Below are 25,194 nucleotides of genomic sequence, written 5' to 3'. Positions count from 1 at the left end.
CCCGTGGGAACGCGCGTGGTTCACGGCGGTTCATGGTGCCGCCGTGAGAACTAGCGGGACCCTGTCAATCAATATAATACCTGTAATCATTGCGATTACGAATTGTGCTCCGATGGTAGATTGATTGTATTGCGAGAGAATACTAGACATGGAGAATTTGCGGGACTTTTAATAAGAGCAGATTATTGTTGATGTGTGATTGTCAAAAAGATTTTGTAAATCTCTATTAAAAGATATTGTAAGATCTACATGCAGCGCCATCACTTTACCTGGAATATTATATAGTAAATCAACAGATTCCACATAAAATAGATTCTTGGTTACAAATGCTCACAATGATCCTATTGCGACTGTTCTTTCATCCATTCTTATAATTTCTCTTCGCACTTAACTTAATGAATGCTATTCTCAAAGTTGAATTCAAAGTTATCTACATATCTTAAAATAACTTACATACATTCAATCACGTCAATCAAAATGCGGATTGCAACAAATCAATTGAGACATTTCCGAAGTAACATCAGTGCGTGGAACACTGTCGTCGGAGCCAATCAGCGCAATTACTGTGCCCAATCAACCATCGGTGCCATTGTTACCAATGGCTCATTTCTGGGTTTAATTCTTCCTTATTTCAACTAGGTTATTAGGCATAGCCTGTAGTTATGTACTGATTACTAGGTATTACAAGACTATGGTTAGCCAGCAGTGTTATGCAGTAATTTGTTATTCAATGTGTCTGATGGTCTGTCGCTTATCATTAAGCCAGCGACTTTGTTGTTTGGTCAATTTGCAAAAACATGGTACAAAATATGAGTTAATTTAAATTAACAATTGCTCGTGAATGCTAAACATATGAGTAATGGATTTCTTGAAAATGTGAATGGAATTTGCAGCATAGTCATTACGCGATGAATGGTGTGTTACAGATTTTGACCTGCTTGCAAGGTTTCTGCTGACATTTATAACAGTTATTGATGACGATATGGTAGCACTCTAAATTTATAATAAACTATCGTAATATTTAAGGTTTGTGGTTGACCAAGCAGATATATTTTCACGTCAAATTTAAAGTTATTCACAAATAGCACCCCGCATACCATCAGGCAAACAACTTGTTCCTGCCTGTAATTCAGACAGAAAACAACTTTATACTGAAGATATTTTACTCAACCCTCAAATTTGTCCAACAGCTGCAAGACGATTGCACAGCGACATGCCTGTTCAGCGCTGAGTACCACGCTGGAGCCCTGGCCCTGCGGGACAGCTCCGGCGCGTACCTCGCGCCCATCGGCTCCAAGGCGGTGCTGAAGACTCGCTCCACAGCCGTCACGCGCGACGAGCTGTTCTCTCTGGAGGACAGCCTGCCACAAGCCGCCTTCGTCGCTGCTCTTAATGATAAATACGTCTCTGTTAAACAAGGTACGTACATGTTTATAGTTTGACAGATAAATGGATTCTGTGGCAGAATTCATAGACATTTTCTAATGAAGTGTTACAAGAACTACTCTGGAATTATTTAACATAGGGCGAGTATCATTACTATGACTTGTTAGAAATCCATATCTGATAATAATTTTAGTACTGTGACGCAATTTAGTTTTCATTCCAAAAACCTTAAAACCACATTTATTTACTGGTTTCCTAAGTCTCGAAGTCTCTTCTAAAACATAATGCGATTTTCACTAAAGCTTCATCAAAATGACCACTTGTATCTGCTAAGAAATAATCATAATGAAATAATAGGTAATCATGAAACCAATATCTCTTGCAATCACAACTCAATATACTCTCACCGCGCTAGCGACTGACACTTGAATACGCCATGACTCAACTAGATATGATGCTGCGACTAATAATTGTGAATAATTGTCAAGATTCGCATGTTGTCAGATTTATCAAACTTTCTCAACAGGTGATGACTAGAAATTTAGAATCGTGTCAAATTGAAATAGGGACGGAAAACGTTTTTTTGGTTGATACATTTATGTACCTGTTTAGCGCAATTGTCATTTATGAAAATATGTTATAAACAACCCTGGAGTTTGAATTAATATAATTTATGTGTGTAGGCTTTTCTGATATGTAATATTAATTTCTATAAATAGTAATTAATCTTCCTGTGGTTACTGCGTCATGTGCAATTGACGCAAAATTAAAATTTATTCGAAATGAATAAATCTTGGTTTATTTATATATATCGGTAAAATCTACTTATCAATCGTTAACTTCATTATAATAGTTTCTTATCCGCTTCAAAATAACGTAATGCAGGTGTGCATTTCTAACGAAAATAAGAAAATTGTCATTGATTTTAGGTATTTTTAATCAGACTTAAATGACATCATTCTACTACTAGTTTTTTTCTATCACAATTAGAATAAATATTTATTCATTTATCAGGTCATGAACCTATGATCTTCCCCTTGATCAGCGCCTGATTATGCCCGCCACGTAGTCGTGTTCCCGTGTTCCAAGAATTCCATCATCCTTCCATTGTTTCCCATCAAACACAATGTAATTGCCTTTCGCATCGACTGCAACCTTACAGTCACATCTGCACTTTTTAACCACACTGAGTGCTGACTGAGTTAGTATATTTTAAAAAAGGCATAATAATTATAATGTTTGGTTTATGCATGTTACCACATCCAAAATGTCTTATAGATACGCTTTGGATGAATTATAGTTTAGTTAGTTATTTCTATAAAATGCGGATGGTTACTGGGAAAATGATGTATTTACGAAGTATGTTTGCGACGCAACACTATTACCATTGGTCCACTCAACTGGTTATAGACTTTATTGTATCAACAAAGTCTTAAAACCCTAATAAGATATTATTCAAAACTATGTTTAGATGGCAAGTAGATAGATAAGGGTCTGACGTAAGTTTGGTAAAGAGCGAGTGGAGTCGAGATGTTGTCGTCGCGCGATAAAAGGATTTACGCTAGATGCGTAGTCACGCTCCGCTCGCTCTCAGCCGCAACCGGGGGCGACACGCTCACAGGAGGAGCGGAAATATGACGATCATTCATGGATCTTGCAAAACCAACGGTCCAACGATCTTGTTTTATGTCAAAAAACAGATAACCAATTTTCAAAAAGATTATCTTGTATCTTAATAAGTTACAATATCCATTAATTTGATGTAACAGCGTCAAAAATATATGGTTTTCTGAATCTCGTTACATAAAAACCCAAAACCATGAATGTATTCGCAAGAATCATAATGAGTAAAACACAGCTGCGAAAATCTAACGTGATTTATTTTATTTACATATTTAACTAAAACTCTGCATTACGTGTACCGCCAAAACGAAGAAGGCACAGAACTGGTTCGACCTGAGGGAGGAAATTACTATACTCTAATCTTGATTTATCAAACCGCAACAGATAGACCAAGCAGCAGGAACATTCACTGTTGTGATCCGGTTTGAAGGGCATTGTAGCCAGTGTATCTACAGGTCATAACATCTCATCATGTCTCAAGATGGCGAGCGCAGTGGAATACCAAACAATACTTTGTAATTCAAGGTGTTGGATGGTGATTCTACTGTTTATGGGCGGTCGTATCGTTTACCATCAGGCGAAAGGCAAGCTCGTCTCGTCATTCAAAGAAATAAAAAAAATATATAAGTGTTTAATCGCTTTCGCCCATACAATATGCGATACGGCGATACCGGTGGTTATTTCACATCACGATCCCTGGATTTACGACGCGCAGTCCCGCGGGAACGTCACGTTTCAAGGCGATCGTTAGCCGCTGCTATCCGCTAGTGGCTGGCCATCGATACTGCGCCTTGTTACCGCGTTGGTTAAGACTTTTGGCTCCGTGATTTTAATGGGGCCCTTTTCTGAAATGCACGTATGATTCCAATTCGAAATTTATATATATTCGTTTATCATTAACCGTTTTGCTATTTTATTCATTTAAAAATAGAATTATGTAAAAATGTCTGATTTTGCATTAATCTATAACGGTATTCGATGACGCATAAATGAGTAGTCTCATGAGAAAAGTACGAAGTCTATTCAACTATTTCCAGTTATTTAATTTGCACCTTGTAGGTATTACGCACGCATCACGCATTTATCCCCGAAGGGGTATGCAGAGGCACCCACTTTTCGCCAAGTGTGTGCCGTCCCATAATGGGATAGGGGGCGAGCGTATCGCGATATCAGTTACAAATTCCAGACTCCGAGCTAATACTGAGCAGAAAAGCCCAAATATCACTTTGCCTGACCCGGGATTCGAACCCAGGCCTTTAGAGGGCTGTCGTACCGCACATGCAGTGCAACTACGCCACCGAGGCAGAGAGTAGTAGAGGCAATAGTAGGTATTTGTGTCGTTAATATAACAAACTTGCAATAAAATATTGTTATAAATGTGTTTATATTCAGTAACATCTTCTATTATATAAAAAATATTATTATTTATTAAATGCATCTTTATTGTGCTGAAAACCATTGTCTAGTTTTTATTAAACTTTCTAAAGATTTTAAAGCCATTGTGGGGAAAAATTGTACGAATTTATAGCTTTCGTTTCACCGCAAATAAAAATATATTCCGCCATTTCTAGACTTGGAATTGCAGAGTGCATACGTTGAGATTTCTAGTAATTGTCGCTTTACTGATATTTTATTGCGCATTGTATCCAAAGAATAAAGTAATTATGGAATGTAAATTTCATAAGTAGAAAAATGTAAACCAAATTGTTGAACTGGGTAGGCTGGTAGATTAGCTAGGTTAGGGCTTTAGTCGTCCTCACCGGTGAGGATCGCGACGCGTTCCTCCCTTTATCTTTATTAAGATTATATACATCATTTTTATTTCTTCTTTCCTGCCAGCCCGAGCTGGCTTCTTTGTTTACTTTTTAGTCTTTCGTTTATTTTATGTCCAATATAAAATGTCTTAGTTAGTTATATAAGCGACTTTATTTAAATAATAACTAAATATTCTGAAGTGCCTTGACTTATCATAAGTGCAACTATTTTCGCCTCCGTGATGACTAAAGCATTTTATTTTATTTATTTATTTAACTAACAAACATTTTTGTGCTATTACTATCTCGGTTATTCGAATCAAGAGATTTCAGTGTAATCTGAAGCAATGATTAAAGTACATAACTGAAACACCGATAGTTCCGCCGGAGCACTCTGCCACGCGAAGCAGGAATCCGAGCGGTTTGCTTTCAATAATTTCTCCATTACGGCGGCTCTTAAATTTTACGTTGCAATTATAGAGATTGGACATTACAACTGATCGGTTTGTATATTGCATCTTAGAGTTGCAATATTTCTTTATTATAATGATGTATAGATTTTTAGAGTTTATGTTAAATGTTTTGGTGTCATTTAAGATTTATTAGTGGGTAATGTGTCTGAAATGTGAGATCGCGGGTACATTGTTTTTTTTTGTCGTCCAAGAGTATTTGTTTTGGTGTTTTGGTTTCCAAGAGTATCTGCAAAGTGCTTGCAAGTCGCAGTTTGTTGACACTAGTCTTTTTGAGTTAAAACGATATTTTATTAAAGATTGGCATGTTTTTATTCATGTTCGTTACTCAAGTTAACCCTCTGACATGACCTGATCGTTGATAACTTAGGAGTTAAGAATAATCGATCTTTACCCCCTTATGCTGACCAACCAAACACATTTCCAATAGCATCAGAATCTCATTATATCTTTAATATTGGACGCTATAGACCTTATATTCATGAATTTCCGTGATCACGTTTAATAATCATTGGTTTGTAATAGCAATAAATCGAATTGTCACTTAGAAGCGGCGAGATGTTTTTAGCGGCCAGTTCCGCCGGCTGCGCATCTGTGCTGGTCCGTTAGGCCGCAGCTCTCAGAGCGAACGGTACCGCGGCTCCGTGTTGCCTAGGGCTGCAAGAACGTTTACTAGTATTATAATAGTTGTACGTTATATTTCATGCTATGTCTTTACAAGGAGGCAGATTTCTTGTTAACAAAGCCCGTGTTCTAATTGGTGTTCGAGGATTTTGTTGTAGTGGAACGGAAGATGTTAATTTCGTATTAGGATGAAGTTTTAATTCAGAGGAATGATCGGGCGAGGACGAAATCATGTAGACCGTTTTCCGTTTGTGTCATCTTCTCTTGTTTCAGTTATTAGTTGTGTCGTTTTGGAATGACAACGGAAGGAGTCATTTATAATGCCGAAGATGTCAAGTAATATGAATCTATTCAAGATCATGTAGATCGTTTTCTGTTTATGATTTTTGTATTGTTTCGATAATTTAATAGTGTCCTTTTGTGGATAATATGAGAAGGATTCATTTATTATGCCCAAGTTGTCATCTGAATCTAGTCACATAGTATCGGTGGTGCGGTGGTGCAGCCCTGTGCCGTCACGCACGAGTGGTAGTCGGGCGCGCGGCGAATCTGCTAACATCACAGGCCGCGGCGGGAGACCGCTCCAAGCGATATTATTGAACGCTCAGAGTTAACATCTAACGAATATCAACTATTATGAAGTGGTTTGACAATAAGAGTTCCCGGTTAGGCCGTGTACATTCAGAGATAAAATTTCTGGTTAATTGACATTATATTTGGGCGATTCTGCTTTATTATAAAACTAGTTTTGTTCACTGCTTCTTCTGAGTACAAAGATTATCCCTTTTTATTAGTGAAGTTTTTAGAATCGGATCAGTAGTTTCAATTATGTCAGTGTTCAAACATAGTAATCTTTAGTTTGATATAATAGTTGAGAAATAAATATAGCTGCCTAGCATTGCTGCAGCCAGTAAAATATTATAAATAAATTTTAAAATTCATTTGCTGGTGATGGGATAGGTGGTACGTTCCGGAATCAGCCTGTATATATCCGGTTCCAACAGGCCGGCATAATTGTGTCCACTGTTGATGTAATCATCTCTCGTCAGTCGACATTCTATTGGACCCCACTTCACTTACCATCACGTGCAGTGGGATCAATTTGCCCGTATAAATTGTAAGAATAGTAGTAGTGTGACGAGCTCCCTCTTGCTATATCATGCTATCCTTCTATCATACGAGCGATATACTCGTCATTGCGTAGACACAGAGCGCCTTTGCATCACCGCCTACTTTCCCGCTTGTATTAAAGATAATTGTGTGAGCCTTGTGCTATTTACTATAATGTGTTATAGATTAACTCTAGATTGGATCGGTGTGTTGTTCCCGCCATCTTTTGCATTATCCTTTCATTAAAAACAAATGCATCTTAGTTTTAATAATTTTATTTAGTACCTAGTACTCTTGAGAAAGGTTTAGTAAAGTTGAGCAATTATTATAAAAATTCATAATCGGTAAATGAATGTTCCGAGTTAATTCATTTTAAATTCGTACGCTTCAAATATTGGATTTAGATTTGAATTTTTGCACTCACTATATTAAACTGACAAGTCTTTACCATATGAACTTATAGCCTATGGTCTTCAAACTGGGCAAGCCTGTATCGTGAAGATGCAAATTTTAGCCTAGTTGCCTACAGTACACATTTATTCATTTATTATCTTATTACAAAATTAGTTTTATTTTTAGTTTTATCAAATTATATGTAAATTATACTAAGTTATATATTTGTCTAAACTAGGTACAGAAATATGGTAGAATTAATATATTTGATATCACTGCAATAAGATGAATAAATACAATACAAAATTTAAGTTTAGCTGGACATTAGAAAAGTATGGAGACTTGTAATTATGCAAATGTCCGCTAAATTAACATTAGTTACTCAGAGTAACTGCATAGACTAGATGTAATGATAGTATTTGTCTATGTCCTGAGACTAATTACTTACGTCGGAGTTCTCGGCCGGGCACTAACAGTACTCGACACTCGACAGAGAAATGGCAGGGCCTGTTATAGGAAAGCAATTTTGCACAGGGGCGGACTTGGATTTCGCGGTCGGGAGCTATATTATTTTTAGGAAGCGACGGGGACACTGTTTCCATAAGGTGATTTTATTTCGTATTTAATTCATTGTGGATAAAAATGAGCAATTGCTGATGTAGGTGTATTTTTATTGATATTATAATTGACATGATCAGTACCTACGTCTAATAATAAAACTTACTGCATTGCAGTTTACACTGAACGTCCCATTTACATTGAATCAGTAGACTCAGCTATCTGAGATTATATATTCTTGCACAAGAGTCTTCAATGACTAGGTACTACTAGACATACATTCCGATATAAAGTATAGGGGGCGATTCCCGCCGCTGTCCCCCAGTTCCTTTGAATCCGCTCCAGCCTACGCAATGAACTGAGATGTAGTCTGTTTATACAACCGTCTCAAGTCGAGGCTCTTAAGTTATGCTTAATTTAAAATAATATATTTGCAAATGGATATTATTTTTTCTGAGACAAGATCTCTGGAAATATGTGCATATTTTCGTCCGAATGGAGTTGTATTAATGTAATTTAACATATGATTTTTTTGTTTCTGTCACTCAAATATTATTTAACGCAGAAAAAGTAATAAAATATTATTAATTAATAATTAACCCGATGTCACTCGTGTTTGATGTGTCTTCATCGCTAAAGAAGTTCCTTAAAATGGCGGATAAAATAGCTTACATATTTAAAACACGACTAACTAATATTTAATACTTAATATATATTTGTAATAAAGAACCGAGTTGTGATTTAAATCCTATTAAACCGTATAATTAACCTTAATAGAGCGCCATCTTGCGGTACCTCTATGAACTACTTTTTGCGTCGACCGCGGCTCTGCCACCGTAACTGGGGTAAGCTGGTATTAACGTCTTACTGTAATTGACCATCGCGGTGTAGCGGGTTCAAGCGGGTTCTCAGGAACGTATAGGATTAATAAAAAAGTTGTATGTATTTTTTCCTTCAGAATGAATAAGTAAAGGTTCCGTTGTCTGACTGACACAAAATTATAGTTTTGCATTATTTGACACTAGTCTCTGGAACTTTAATGAAACATGTTTCTGACACAAATTATAATAGCCTGGTCTGAAGAGGGTCACTTTGCTTTTTTCGTATTAATTAACATTTTCAGTTCTAGAAATTAGTTACAAATTTTTCTACACGACGACGTTTTTTATTTTCCTGGTTAAGTTATACATAGACAATATAGTATAATCTTCCTATCATATACCAATATATACACAGTTTCTTCTTTATACGTCTGTGGTAGAGATGGCAATCTCATTCTTTAATACTTCTAATTTCTACCAATGGTAATACAGATATGTGTTATAATGTCAATGCGTGTCTCAGGTGTGGACGTGACCGCGAACCAGGACGAGATCTCGTCGCACGAGACGTTCCAGCTGGAGTTCGACTGGGCGACGCGCCGCTGGTACATCCGCACCATGCAGGACCGCTACTGGACGCTCGAGACCGGCGGCGGCATACAGGCCAGCGGGGATAACAAGTCAGTATCTATAATGCAGCTACGATAGACCCAGCATTGTTTCTCTGTCAATATACCGATATAGAGTGGTAGCGGGGGGAATACGTATCATATAGCGGAACCCCGATATGTGATAAACAATTTTCATATGTTAAATATAATGAAGCCTATTTCGAATCACTGAAAAAAATATATACCGATATAATTAGATAGCATTTATAAAAACATTAATATAACATAGCATTCTGTATTTTTTTAACTAGAAAGATACGAAACCATTGGCTAACGTGCCAGTGGCGGCACAAGGCAAAATAATTCGGGCAGGCGTATAATATGTCAACCAAAAACTTAGTTGGGACGTAAAAAAGGTCGCCAAAAAGAAGCACTTTAATAGATTACCTTAATGGCACGTTAATTTTAATAATGGCACTGTTAACAAATAATTTTTCGCCATTTCTGCAGTATCGATACCTATTGTTTTTAATATAATAAGCATAGATTCCAAAACGAATTAGAAGTTTGTTGGACAGCTATCCGATTTTTTTTTATAATAAGTTAAGAATCCAAAATCTTTGTGTTATAAGTGGTTTGTGCGTCAGGTCGTCGAACGCCCTGTTCGAGCTGGACTGGCAGGGCGACGGCTCGGTCGCCTTCCGCGCCAACAACGGCAAGTACCTCATGACGAAGCGCTCCGGACATCTGTACGCCAACGCCGACGCCATCGAGGACAACTGCAAATACTACTTCTATCTTATCAACAGGTACCTTTAACTCATTACAAATTTATTTTTATGGAGAATTAAACTAATATGTGCAAGTCTTAAGCTGAGTTTGGATAAGGAATTTCTCGCAAATATATTTTGTGAAAGAACCTACAATGTATTTGCACTAGCAGCAATGATTCAATAATTCTATACACTTGCTGCAAGTCCAGTAAAGTTATTATTTGCAGAAGTCAGCTTGTCGTGACTGATTGTACGGTAAAAATCGCTTGCAAAAGATAACTTCTGCAAGTATTCTTGTTGATCGTAACTCCGCCTTATGTTTGATAATACAACAATTTTAAATTTTAAGTGATTTAAAAGCCTCTTGGTATATCCTGCAGTTAATACTTAGGGCATACCACACAAAGTTTCACAGTATGTCCTGCAGTTAATTCTTAGGGCATACCACACAAAGTTTTACAGTATGTCCTGCAGTTAATTCTTAGGGCATACCACACAAAGTTTTACAGTATGTCCTGCAGTTAATTCTTAGGGCATACCACACAAAGTTTTACAGCATGTCCTGCAGTTAATTCTTAGGGCATACCACACAAAGTTTTACAGCATGTCCTGCAGTTAATTCTTAGGGCATACCACACAAAGTTTTACAGCATGTCCTGCAGTTAATTCTTAGGGCATACCACACAAAGTTTTACAGCATGTCCTGCAGTTAATTCTTAGGGCATACCACACAAAGTTTTACAGCATGTCCTGCAGTTAATTCTTAGGGCATACCACACAAAGTTTTACAGCATGTCCTGCAGTTAATTCTTAGGGCATACCACACAAAGTTTTACAGTATGTCCTGCAGTTAATTCTTAGGGCATACCACACAAAGTTTTACAGCATGTCCTGCAGTTAATTCTTAGGGCATACCACACAAAGTTTTACAGTATGTCCTGCAGTTAATTCTTAGGGCATACCACACAAAGTTTTACAGCATGTCCTGCAGTTAATTCTTAGGGCATACCACACAAAGTTTTACAGTATGTCCTGCAGTTAATTCTTAGGGCATACCACACAAAGTTTTACAGCACGTCCTGCAGTTAATTCTTAGGGCATACCACACAAAGTTTTACAGTATGTCCTGCAGTTAATTCTTAGGGCATACCACACAAAGTTTTACAGTATGTCCTGCAGTTAATTCTTAGGGCATACCACACAAAGTTTTACAGTATGTCCTGCAGTTAATTCTTAGGGCATACCACACAAAGTTTTACAGCATGTCCTGCAGTTAATTCTTAGGGCATACCACACAAAGTTTTACAGCATGTCCTGCAGTTAATTCTTAGGGCATACCACACAAAGTTTTACAGTATGTCCTGCAGTTAATTCTTAGGGCATACCACACAAAGTTTTACAGCATGTCCTGCAGTTAATTCTTAGGGCATACCACACAAAGTTTTACAGTATGTCCTGCAGTTAATTCTTAGGGCATACCACACAAAGTTTTACAGCACGTCCTGCAGTTAATTCTTAGGGCATACCACACAAAGTTTTACAGTATGTCCTGCAGTTAATTCTTAGGGCATACCACACAAAGTTTTACAGTATGTCCTGCAGTTAATTCTTAGGGCATACCACACAAAGTTTTACAGCACGTCCTGCAGTTAATTCTTAGGGCATACCACACAAAGTTTTACAGTATGTCCTGCAGTTAATTCTTAGGGCATACCACACAAAGTTTTACAGTATGTCCTGCAGTTAATTCTTAGGGCATACCACACAAAGTTTTACAGCACGTCCTGCAGTTAATTCTTAGGGCATACCACACAAAGTTTTACAGTATGTCCTGCAGTTAATTCTTAGGGCATACCACACAAAGTTTTACAGTATGTCCTGCAGTTAATTCTTAGGGCATACCACACTATAAATTGGGATATATCAATGCTTACGCTCTGCTTGATGTAACTGGCGCGATTTTGATGCAAGTAACATCTGCTTCCAGGCCGATCCTGGTGCTGAAGTGCGAGCAAGGGTTCGTGGGTCCGAAGGGCGTGCGGCTCGAGTGCAACAAGGCCAACTATGAGACCATCCAGGTGGTGCGCGGACCCAAGGGAGCCGTCTACTTCAAAGGTATTTTCACTTTCGGCTTTGAGAAGAGATAGAACTGAACGTATACTATTGGTTGATTTTTTTATTGGTGTTGGTAACTCGCCAATATCTTTATCAGGCATTATTTGCTTGTTGTGGCACGCTCTAGGGGAGGCCTATGTTCAGCAGAGGACAGTGATAGGCTGATGAGATGAGATTTGCTTGTTTATACAGAAAATTAATTTTCGATTGGAAGTTACTTCTGTTGCTTTCGTATTTCAGGGAGTCGATTTGTTGGATGTCTGTTAAGCATCAGCTGGTGTAAGTGTGTTCTGGTATGTTTGTGTGAGTGACGCATGGTGTTGTGCGTAGGTCAGAACGGCAAGTACTGGCACGCGGACGCGGAGAGCGTGACGTGCGACTCGGACGCGGCGCAGGGCTTCCTGCTGGAGCTGCGCGAGCCCACACGCCTCGCCATCCGCGCCGCCGACTCGCGCGACTACCTCGCCGCCGCCAAGAACGGCAACTTCCGCCTCGCCGGCGCCGACCTCGCCGCCGCCACACACTGGGAGTACTAGCCGCCCCCACCAACACCACACCACCACCACCAACACACGCTTGGGCCACCGCGCGTCTGCCATCTTCAATCTCATTGTGTTTATCATAAAATATACTGGTTTTATATGCAAGTATGACGTCACTAATAAGATGCTGTCCGAATAGTAGCGCATCTTTAAACATATCTAAAGACATTCATAGCATTGTTTCTGCATTTAAAATAAATAATAATAAACGTAGCCAAAGACCCTGTTGGTTAAACATTCGTATTTGTCGTGGTTTAAACGTGGTCAGACTGCATATCCGCTCTCCTCCTGTGACAGACGCCGTGCGCTCAAACGAATCTCCTCAGCGACCTCGTTCACAATACTCTTCCAATGTAACCCTATTCAGAAAGCACTTTTGTTTTGTGAATGCTAGATTGGCGTGAGACTTAATTTTCATATCGAACGTGAGAGACGGGCGGACGCTCCTAATTGGCGCCATTTTGCCTGCTCCAGCCGCCATTTTGTTGTCACTATGGCGGCGAACGAACGACCCAATCGGCTAATTCTGAGTGCAGAATCCGCCGCCAATGGTTTTTATAATGATAAAATGGGAATGTCAGTCAATGTCCTTGCATTGTCGCAACACATTTCGTAACAAAAAAAATCGTGAAATGGCGCGAGCGGCGAGCGTCGCCCGACAGTGCATTTAGTATGGTTAAGATTTAGTATCGCGCGTGATGTAGTGCGAATGTGATCATGAAATCGCTTTCACTATTATTATAATCATAGATTTATTTTCATATTACCGCTAGATCTGCCGGCCACGTCGCTTCGTTTCTATAGGATTTGTGACCGTCGCTAGTAACTATTTATTTTAGACGTATGGTATTGATGGGAAATTTTTGATGAAATTATTGGATATTTTGTAGCGTCTAGTCGATGGATTTTATACAATTTACAATTTTAAACCGGTCACTGAAGTTAGGTTAGTAGCAGAACGCACCGTGAGACTGACAACAGTAACTACTGAACATAAGAAACACTAAAATACCGTAATTAATTTAAGTTGAAACAGGGATTTACGCAATACCAGACGCGAGAGGCGAAGTCGCTGCCGCGTCCTGCCGTCGCGTCTCTGTCTGGCTTATGTAACTTAATATGAACATGTAAGCTAGTTAAGTTATTGTAAGTAATATCATAGGATAAGCTTGGGAATGCCGCTTCCGACTATTTAATCGTCCATTCCATGCTTTTTAGACTTAAACTTGAAGAGGGACCGGCGACTGCCCGCAGGCGTTTCATACTGACGCTTCAAATAGCACTTGCGATCCGTTTCTAACTTCATTTTGTTTTACTGGATTATGAGTATTTGCTAATGTTTGAAAATGTTTTTGCCTGCGTTCGCCCGTTCCCTTTTCAATAATGAATTTTTAACGATTTTTTACATTTGGATACATATATATTTTTTTGTAACCGTATGTTGTACCGCGCCCGCGGCGAGGAGTCACGGACTCGTGGCACAATCCTGGATAATACCTTTGTAAACTATTAATGAATAAATTATAATAATCATATTGTAATTGTCGTTTTATTTCACACCTTTTAAATGAGTATACAAATACAAGATGAGCTGGTTCGTGAAGTATGTGGTAAGTAATATCCAGTTAGACTTTCGTTTTGGAAAGTATTCGTACAGTAAAACTTGCCTAACTCCTAACCTAATTTGATGCGCAATACTTTGAAGTAATTGCAAAAAAATGAACTACTTTAGTACCACAATAGGTATTATTTCAATCACTATTTAATACATAATATATAAATGCATATTATTAAATCCATGTTAGTACATTTTTAAAGGAAGAGTGTGATTGCCAAACACCGCATTAATGAAAATAAAACCATGTAAATACTTAATATATTTTAACCAGCTAGTACCTAGTAGGTGCATTGCTTTGAATTCATCCATATTTTGTTTTAACATTTTGACAGAACAAAGTGCGTTGGGGTAATCTCGTATAAATCAAATAACATGCTATTTCTAACATTTTGTATGATCCCAACTTGTTCTGTACGTTCCACTAGTTCCTTTCAATTGGATAAATTATGACGTAATGATAATTTTAACCAAACAGGAAATAGATATTCGTAGCGTTATACTTTTAACCCAGGATCCACACTCCACGCGTGCCTCGTGGAGGCCCTCGCACGTGGCGCGGCAAGCGGAGACTACGCGAGTACTACTTATCCATCATTTCTCTTCATTCAGGTGGCCGCTACGTATACTACAAGATGGCCATGTTTGCAGTAACTATTCTGCTGCGTCGTATACTTACTAATATTGTGATATCTGTGTATCAACTAAATGAAAAACGGAGACAGCATAAAAAAGGAAAAGGTGGAAAATGAAGATACCTATAGCATTAGGATAAAATAGCACAATGCGCGTGCGCAAGTATCATCGAGTGTGATTAGTTTGCTCGAGTCTCGCGTCTTATTAAATCTAGTGGAACGCACGCGAGACGAGACGAGAGAGGACGAGACACGGCGAAGGCGCTGTCGATTCTCAAACTCGCGCTGCCTCCTGAAGTATGGAGCCGCGGTTAGATGAAAATACGACGCCATATTTAATTAATATATTTTTCTATTTTCGGACTCACTCAAATCGTATTGGCTATAATAAAATGGGAGGCTGGTCACACAAATATAAAACTCTCGTTGTATTGAAAAACTTACATATATTTAATTAAATAGTTACATTAATCTTTACAGTTTCATACCTATCTACAGACATTATGGTATTATCAGCGATGCATTTTATTGGTCAAAAAGTAATATATTAAAGAAATAATTTATCTACAAAAATGATAAACAATAAACTTTCGAACCGGCTAGTTAATTAAGCAAAGGAAAATAAACAAACATCCAATTGTGTTGCCAGACTACAAAAATATTTCATAAAAATAGTTTTTAATTGCTCATATAATTGGTGTTTTCGTTTTTATTAAAAATAAATTTATTTGCACAGGTTTCTTTGAAATAAAATAAAGTATCAAGCGCACCTAGTTACGTCAAAAAATGCACAAACCAAGTATCTATCTTAATAACATGCGATTTTGAAAGTACTTTTACTTCAGAGATTAACAAAAAAATGTAGAACTTGATTATAAAACTTAATAATTTATACACATAACCACTGAAAAAATGCGTTTGTACGTACTCCAAGGAAACCTGTACCTCTCAGACTGGCAACACAAAGTCAAAACCTATCCGTACATAATTTACCCTAACGACACTAATTTTATGACGGTACTGATTTTGTATGAATACATACACAGTATTGTTTTGTTGTCATTTTAGCGAATTTGTATAATTTTTATATTATAAACTAGTTGTATAGATATTAAACTGAAATCACAGAAATTTATAAAGTTAATTAATTATAAATGCTTGCTTTCCTTCATACCGCTCCTCAATAATTAATTCATATTGCTAGCCTTAAAATGAAAAAACCTATTAGCTTGTAAACTCATTTCAAACTGACCCTCATACATTTAAGTGCCATCAAAAATATTAACAATCCATAAAATATTCGATACGTTGTTTTACATAAAAAAATATTATACAAATTCGCTGCCAATGAGCTGTACGCAAATACAATATTAATTGGAATACGTTGCACAACATACAGACGATAAAGCGCGATGCGTTGGACTCCACTTGGCTTAGACTATACTCGACCTTCACATGAACATACAAAAATATAGGCACAACATGAACCAAAGTATCATCACAAAAATCCTTTACAAATAAAAAAAGGATTACAAACATTAATGAAGTATTTTTTTAGTTAAAAAGCCGTTTGAAAATTCCATACGTTAATTTTATGAGTTTTTTTTTCTTTTTTTTGGGTAATGAACTTATAATTTTTCCGATAACAAACTTATATTAATATTTCATAGATTTTCGTTTGGGCGCAAACACAAGGCGAGTGATTTTATGTTCTCTAGCATCTAATAAAACACATGATAATTTTATCATGGCGCCGTTTAGTTGAACACACCGAAACACAATGAGTATTTAAGCACATGAAATCAAACAGGAATATGTTCTTTTTTTCTTTTTTCGCGTTGATATTTGGACATTTGCAAATACGACAAAATATTTTTTTTTCTTTAGAGACGCTACACGGCCAGGAACAAGCCGCCAGTATTTTTCGCATGTGTTAAGGCTTTTATCTATCAAGGCATCTAGCGGCCACATACTAATTAACCTTCCCAATGTGCTGAAGTATTGAACTAAACGACGCGAGCGAGCTAGCTGAAGGCGACACACACACAGTAGTTATACAAAACTGTAGTTATCTAAGGCACGATTCGCACGCGCGGCCTCGCGCTCGCGCTGTGGACTGCGGTATTACGACTTTCGTACTGACATCACAAATATTGTAGACTTGGCTCAATGCAAAAATACCCCAAAATCAAGATTCCATCAGCGTCAATTAATAAAAAATATTGTATAAATTGATGTTAAAAAGGTTTCAATTATTAAAAAAACCTATCTATCGGGTAGGGTAAAAAATTTACTGATTATTTTTGTTAAAATATTAAATAATTGAGTTATATAGCTTTGTTTACTCCCTTCACTTGTTCTAATTACCGCCACCCAGCCATGCTCAAGTTAGAGCAAAGATAGGTAACATAGTTATTTTAATTTTATGTTTTCTCAGTGATTTGGAGGTAGTTGTTTACAATTGACGTTGTATATTTAAATTTCTAAAATTTCTCGCTCTTATTCTTTCATAAATACATACATTTAGGTAACAGAGCGATACAGATCAGTTTATTTCGTTTAACACAGAATAATTCTTATATTAACAAATGCAAAATATATCGTAATATATTAAATAAATGTCAAACTTCCATAAATTAAACTGTATTATATCTCTGTCACATTAGAAAATTCGTTTTTTGGATATTTTATTGTCAAAAAACACGAAAAATCTTTTTTTTACTTTTTTTGGTTTATACATTTTTATTAACGCGTGCCACTGCGAAAGTCGTTTTACCCTTACCGAGACCCTTAACACCCGAATAACTTACTTATTTAGGGCTGACGAGAACTCATACAAACAATGTTATGTTCCTTACACAAAATAGTATAATACCTACACAAATAAGATACACAAAAAACCCACTTCCCGACTTATAAACTTCTTTAATCAGGGTTTTGAACAGTCATTATTTTTAAATAAAAATAGTGTCAATTTAAAACACTGATTAAAAATGTTTATGTAAGAGAGAATTGTAAGTACAATTCTCACATCTATTAAATGCATATGAGGCTTCTCTTGATGTTTACATGAAACAGAACATTGCTTGCGTGTCCTCCCTCTATCACTTAAGATATTATTGTTAATAAGTCTCATACGCACTTATCCAGTTATCGAACCAAAGTAAACTTATACTTAATGGCGTTATATATTAATAGTTAGATTAACTTTGAGCTCGATTCCCGAATAAGTGTGTGTTAAGTGATTACAAACACTTATCGACTCCGAGAATAGAACCAGTTTTTTCGAAAGAATAGAACATCCTGTTTGTAACAAACATTTCTGACACAAAGTTATGTTTAAGTTTAAACGAAAAATCATATAATTTGGAGTTACTATATTTAATAAACATTTACCAAATAGATCGTTCGAAAATCATATTTCATAATTATTTCATACAAGTTAATTAGTCGATGTCCCAGAGTCGAGTTGAATGTTCACAGCCCTAAACTTTAATTATCTATGGATGCTACTATAGTCTATGCTAATTTCTACTTTTTGTCCACGCGTTCGGATACAACCATGTCTTTGTGAATATCTAATATCTCGTATACTGTCAAAATATCTAAAAATAACAGTCACATATTTTGTGTTACGCGTCAAAATTAAAATTATATTACCTAAAGTAAAAATTTTATTGCCCTATAAATTAGTAATAAATATCCACACATCCCTAATTAGGCATGGCCCGACTTCAATTACGTCAATTTGTAAAAAATACTTTCACATTAGAAATGAGATGATATAGATTATATTTAACTACCCCCCGACCCCCTTCCAAACGTCTCCGGCCAACACGTTGCATCCGAACGCGTACACAAAATGGCGTCCCTACACTACGTGTGACGTCACAGCGTTGTCCCAGTCTATGATAGTATCGAAAGATTCCACTTCATTACATTCACAGTATATTGAAAAACTCTAACCGTGTCTTATACATACCTTATATCATATACTACCACCAGAATGTCCGACGGACAAGTTGTATCACCGCTTTGCAAAATAATACACATTGTATTGGTAAACGTGGGACCAAATTATATATTTCACTATGATTCACCGAAGCAGAAACTGAATGTAGACTCGTAACGCTTGCGGAACTCCAATCGCTAAAACTCTGAATGTGACGAGGGTATCTCGTGTTCGTTATTGTAAAAGATCGATTCCACACAACAAAGTTCTCGATCATGTGCACGCTCGTCAACTTGGGACAGATGTTAAGTATTATTATCCAGTAATTTCATCTGAAATATGCTTTAAAGTGATCATCTGTGCACCTACAATGGTCGGTGGCAGACACAGACGAAACGATATCTACATATACGTACTCTTCTTAGATATGGGGCCGAAAACATCGCTCTATAACAATGTTATTAAATTACTTTTATAATTAGAATCATAAGAATTACGCAATTTCTTAAGTAAAATTTGTTCTTATGTACACGTAAATTTAGAACTATATTGTATCGATATACTTTTTGATATTATTCGTGCTAATATTTGTTGTAGGTAGCGCGTTTTTTAAAACGATATTCCATAAATTAGAATTGTGTTAAAATATCGATTCTTGGTAGCGAATTTGTATCGATATTAAATATGTTCCCATTATCGATATTACAGTCGATATTTTGATAGCGTTTCGAGTTCGGCAAGTGTTGCGATTTATACATAAAAAAAAGTCCGACCGCAGCTGACATACGCAGGACATAGACACGCGTAAATTTTGATTTAAATTTGCCGTTAATTCCATCATATAGGGCCTCAATATTGTGTCACTTAGAGACGTAATCCTTCCACGCACAAATCATTTAATAAATTATTAGATACCGTAACGAATTATCGATTACTGTTTTCAAAGTGAATTTGATACATAATTGAGGCCCACGTGGTCCTAGTAAGACATTAGTGTTGTCCCGAGTTTGTCGATACAAAGCTGTGTAGCGGTCGGGTCGGGCGGTGTACCTGCGGGTGAGGCGACGCGGTGGCGCTCCTCTCTACGCGACAACGTGCTATCCGTCAACCTGAAACGTAAAAATATTATTAGGAATGGTGGACATTGGAGGAAATAATTTGACCACGCAAATATTAATTGGGAATGTATGTCAAGTAAAATAGACCTGACCTGAAAAATAGGTCGCCAGAATAGGGCCAAATAGCAAAGATAGGCATAGAGATGGCGTTAATTAATAAAGGTTCGCCTGTCGCCATCACAATTATAGAATACAACTTCATTTACATGTTATATCTTAGAACCTTAGGTAGTGTTAATTTACCAGCACGTGTGGCGGCTAGGAGAGGAACGGGTTGGGCGTGTGTCTGGCGGGCGGGTGGTGCGGAGACCACGGGGAGGTGGCGCGGGGCGCGGGCACGGGGGCGGGGGCCCACGGGTCCGCGGGGGCGGGGGCGGCGGCGGCGGGCGCGGGGGACGCGCTGAACGGCGCCGGCGACGCGAACGGCACGCCCGACAGGCCCAGCTGCTGCTGCTTCAGCTCGTTCATCGACGGCCGCACCTGAATACCATACAAAATATTATTGATAAAATACAGTCAGTGTCTTGAGTACTTTTGATATGAAAAGTATAGATTAGCAGGATAATAAAAAAAGGCTAACAACTAAAAAAAATCTACAATTTTATTAAGTTTGTGTTAGGTATATAGGTGTAGTGATAAGAGAAAGGTAGTTTGGGTGTTCGGCTGTGTGTATGTGTGTGTGCGTGTGCGTGTGTGCGTGTGCGTGTGCGTGTGTGTGTGTGTGTGTGTGTGTGTGTGTGTGTGTGTGTGTGTGTGTGTGTGTGTGTGTGAGTACGGACCGGCGGCGGCGGCGCGAAGGCCTCGGGCGCGAAGGGGTTGTGCGCGGGCGAGGCGGGCGCGGGCTGCAGCAGGCGCTCGAGGTTCACGAGCGACGAGTTCTCGCCCAGGAACGACGACGGGGACTTCTTCACGCCCGCGCCGCCCACCCCGCCCACACCCGCCACTCCGCCCATGCCGGCGTTCGACATCGGCTTCGGGGACAAACTGTCGCCTGCAATGAATAGTAAACACATATTATGTAATTAGTTACAATTTCACGCATATACCTTCTAGCCACTCGGCTACGTCAGGCCTAGCTGAATGTAACGAGAAGATCGGTCCAACAATGTAGTTCTTATGCTGCTATTCATTTCAAAGATATCCAAAATAAACGCTTGATTTCCAAAGAAATATCAACAAGCAAATTAGAAATGGCAGCAAATTGTACACAAAATTTATATAGTACCAATAAACTAACCATAAAAGTATGATAAAGCTAACATAATAATTTCCCTTTTCCAATGACTAGCTTTTGCACGCGGTTTCACCCGCGTACAGAAATTTTCCAGGATAAAAGTTTCGCAATATATTTTCCACGGATAGAAAGTACTCTATAACCTTCCCAGGGTCTTAAACTATCTCCATACCAAATTTCATAAAAAGTCATCCAGTAGATTTTGAGAAAATCGATCACATACAGACAGAAGAAAAAGGGACTTTGTTTTATAATATGCATGCAGGATCATTTTGACATTGTGTTATTAAATGAAATGAAATGCGTGTGTGTGAGTGTCTTTCTGACTGAAAGTAAGAAGTTGCCGCTGCGACGAATTCTCTTAGAGTAGTAGTAGTGGCATTAGGGCGTGTAGAATTAAAATAACATTTTATTAATATTTATTTTGTTCGAAACTTACACTTTTTTATTTTAAATCTACGGCTCAAGTAACTTATTGTAAACTCTTATTTCCAAGTAGATAATAAGTATGTGGCTTCATTTAGTAATGCAATGCCAAATGACCCTGTAGATATAGGGTCCCGTCGAGTGTGGATACTGACCGAGTGCGGTGAGGTCGAAGGGGTCGGGGTCCGCGTTGTTGTTGTGGTTGTTGTGGTGCAGGCGGCGCGACAGCGCGTCGAACTGCTCCAGCTCCGACGACGACGGCGACGACAACACCGACGGCGGAGACTTGCTCTGCGATACAACACACGGATTTTAACCTTTATATAATAATAATATCAGCCCTGTATTATATACTGTCCCACTGTTGGGCACGGGCCTCCTCTACTACTGAGAGGGAATAGGCCTTAGTCCACCACGCTGGCCTAGTGCGGGTTGATAAACTTCACACACGCTCGAAAATTCGTAATAGAGAATTTTTAAGGTATGCAGGTTTTAACCTTTACCATTATTCAATTTTCTAGTAATGTGCCTAAAATAAATGTATATTTCTTACATTATTTGGGCACTTTACAGGTCAATTACACTAAACTGAATAGCTAAGTACTTACTTCATACACGGCAAGGACTGTAATTGACGGTAATAACAATGCCTTTTTTATACCCGAGTCTAGTATTTATATTTGGAATTTATAAAGTTATTCTGTCAAATCAATATTGACTTGAATGTTACCTGTATTTTACTGGCAGCACCTTTTTTAAATATAGTTCGTAATAAGACCTTCCGAATAAAACAGGTCCACACTCACCAGAGCAAGTGGCGCCCAGGGGTCGCCGCCGGTGGGGGCCCAGGGGTCCGGCGCGGCGGCGGAGGCTAGAGGCACCGAGCTCGCCGCCGGACTGCCCACGCCAGACCACGCGTCCGACGACGTCTCCTGCAAAATAATATATACTTTAAGCTATCTTAATTAAAACCAATATCCTATTTTAATTTTCTTGGGCTTCAATGTCAATTAGGGTTGAATGGAATCGACAGACTGATATATTTTATATTAAAGTGCCAAATACTTTGATATGTCAAGCCGCCATTTCTACAGCTTCAGGGCAGTCATAAGGCGAGCTGCTTGCACGTCTCCTCATTAAAAAGAGCTTGAGTATTTCTTACAGTGTAAAAAAACCACGCATGCTGACTTTGGGCGAGTCGCATGACTAAATATTGAAGATTTTTTTATTGCTTTGAATGTCGAGCAGAGCTTGCCCTTCGCCTGATGGTAAGCGATACGACCGCCCATAAATAGTAGAAACACCATCAAACACCTTAAAATTACAAAGTATTGTTTGGTATTCCACTGCGCTCGCCATCCTGAGACGTGAGATGTTAAGTCTTATTATGACCATTAGTTACACTGGGTACGATAATACGATAGACGTGAAATAGTTTGAAATTAATAACATTTTTGCTAGCGCATAAACTGATGAACGGATGAGTGGATTCTGATGAAATTTGGTAGAGTTCTAAATCATAATTTAGCCTACATTTTGTACTGGAAAATAGACAATGAGACTTTTATACCAAACACACTCGATATTTCTACATGGAAGGTGCATGATACAGTACTTCCACGTATACAGTATGTATATTTATAGACTTGGCAGTTCATACATAACATGTAATTAATAAAAATATAGGGGAAAAAAATGAGTAAAAATTAAAATACTTAAATCGTAAAAAGTTTCCTAACATGTGGTTACACTTGTGCTAGTTACTTGTTCCTCCTATCTTATCTATCACTAGCTGACCCGACAGACGTTGTCCCGTTTTAACTATGAATTTGCAGCGCGCATTTTGTCAATCGCTGAAATTTACTTTTCTTAAATTTTCTAACGTTCCGCTCAACTTCCTTAATTTTTTCTTTCATAAGATCTTTCTCCTGACAATAACAAACGCAACAAAAAAAAAATAGTGAATTCGGTCCAGCCGTTCACGCGTGATGGCGTGACCAAGGGATGTAGATTCTTTTTTAACATGCTTTTATTATTATATATATAGATCAGAAAGTATGTGAGAAGATTGTGTGGATGAAAGACGTGAGTGTGTATTACATACAAAATATAATTACTCCACTAACATAATAATAAATGGTTAAAAATGTTTTTCCGAGCGATATAATACATCTGGCCTTCGACACATTGAGCCTACGCACGACAAAATTATGATCCCTTACCATAGAGTCGGAAAATATGCCGAAATCCAAATAAGTGGGACGCTAAGAAAATTACAAAAATATAAACCAGTGTCATCTGTGTACACAAGATGTTACAGATTGGAGGGTTTAATATTGGTTTCATAAAAATAGGGAATGATTTGGAACTTTCGTGTTATAAGTGGTAAATCACATAATTTGGTGTAATTGGTATTTAAGTCACATTTTGAATACCTACATTCAGCAACAAACTGTAAAATGTATATTCCATTATTTGGAATTTTAGTCACAAATTTCTGATACCTCGTTTCAGCAGCACCCTGTATAACGTATTTATTGTATTTTAACATCTATTGCCAATCTATTGCCAATATAAAAGCGTTACCTGCATGTGTCTGGGCGAGGTGACGGCCCAGGGGTCGAGTCCGGGCGCGGCACTAGGGGCGGTGGGTCCCGGCGCCAGGTTCACGTCAAGGAGGTCCAGCAGGTGCGACTGCGACGAATCCGACTTCTTCTCTGAAGAGCCCCTGAATAAGCAACACCATGTATGTTTAATACACAACTCCGTAATTAGCTATAAGTTTTTTAACATGTAAAAAGTTTCATCACATCTTTGGTCTAGCCAATCGTAGCAAGACAAAATACTTTATTACATTTTTTATTTAAAAAACAGCTGGTTATTTACTTTGATTTCCTCGCGTGGGAAAACGTACCCAAAAGGCGGATATAATTGCATCTCCCACTATTGGCATTCTTAATACATCTTATAAAGACAAGTCTCTCTACACCACTGATCTAATGTTGAGTAGGACATACAAGAGGCGGTACATTTGTCCGGTACATGACGAGGACAGTGAGGTAGAGAACCGCACGCTACAAATTACAATAGGACATTATTTTACAATGGACATTACATTACTGCATTTCGAGTCGCGAGCGAGAGGGAAATATTTTGAGGGTTAACATTACAAAATACTGTAAGATACGCATTAAAGCGCCTCGCCTCATTTGAAGTAGGACGTTGTACCGGCTCAATGCTAAAAAGAGGCTACTCTTACAAACTCTTTTTTATGTCATGTCCTACCCAACTCTACACTGATCACTAACTCTCGCTCCAGTCGACACGCGCCCCCTCGCCAGCATCGAGGGCTGGTCTGCGGGGTGGGAAGCTCCCGGGAACTGTGCCACGTGAACCACGGGTCCTGGGACCACGGCTCCTCCGTCACCGGGAGT

The 25,194-nt window shown here is 38.2% G+C and overlaps 2 protein-coding genes across 6 annotated transcripts in view; one reads left to right on the top strand and one right to left on the bottom strand.

Annotated features, from left to right (window-relative positions):
• The window catches only part of LOC115448757 (protein singed), a 54,863-nt gene extending 40,542 nt beyond the window's left edge, over nt 1-14,321 (top strand). Inside the window, exons 6-10 of the mRNA XM_030176310.2 lie at nt 1,191-1,419; nt 9,263-9,419; nt 9,998-10,159; nt 12,111-12,238; nt 12,569-14,321. Of these exons, the coding sequence (XP_030032170.1) occupies nt 1,191-1,419; nt 9,263-9,419; nt 9,998-10,159; nt 12,111-12,238; nt 12,569-12,774 (882 nt within the window). The 3' untranslated portion in view covers nt 12,775-14,321. The remainder of the gene's footprint in view (nt 1-1,190; nt 1,420-9,262; nt 9,420-9,997; nt 10,160-12,110; nt 12,239-12,568) is intronic.
• A 1,135-nt stretch (nt 14,322-15,456) lies between these two features.
• LOC115448747 (epsin-2) overlaps nt 15,457-25,194 on the bottom strand; it is a 37,421-nt gene continuing 27,683 nt past the window's right edge. For all 5 annotated transcript variants that reach the window (XM_037437730.1, XM_037437729.1, XM_037437732.1 and 2 more), the window contains exons 6-11: nt 24,347-24,488; nt 22,567-22,692; nt 21,916-22,051; nt 20,880-21,091; nt 20,344-20,580; nt 15,457-20,091 (exon numbers count right to left, since the gene is read on the bottom strand). In XM_037437730.1, coding sequence (XP_037293627.1) covers nt 20,359-20,580; nt 20,880-21,091; nt 21,916-22,051; nt 22,567-22,692; nt 24,347-24,488 — 838 coding nt within the window. In that variant the 3' untranslated portion in view covers nt 15,457-20,091; nt 20,344-20,358. The remainder of the gene's footprint in view (nt 20,092-20,343; nt 20,581-20,879; nt 21,092-21,915; nt 22,052-22,566; nt 22,693-24,346; nt 24,489-25,194) is intronic.

Source organism: Manduca sexta, chromosome 12, assembly GCF_014839805.1.
Source record: "Manduca sexta isolate Smith_Timp_Sample1 chromosome 12, JHU_Msex_v1.0, whole genome shotgun sequence".
NCBI classification, from domain to species: domain Eukaryota; kingdom Metazoa; phylum Arthropoda; class Insecta; order Lepidoptera; family Sphingidae; genus Manduca; species Manduca sexta.
Note: the sequence above shows the minus strand (reverse complement) of the source record. Positions and strands in the feature narration are given on the sequence as shown.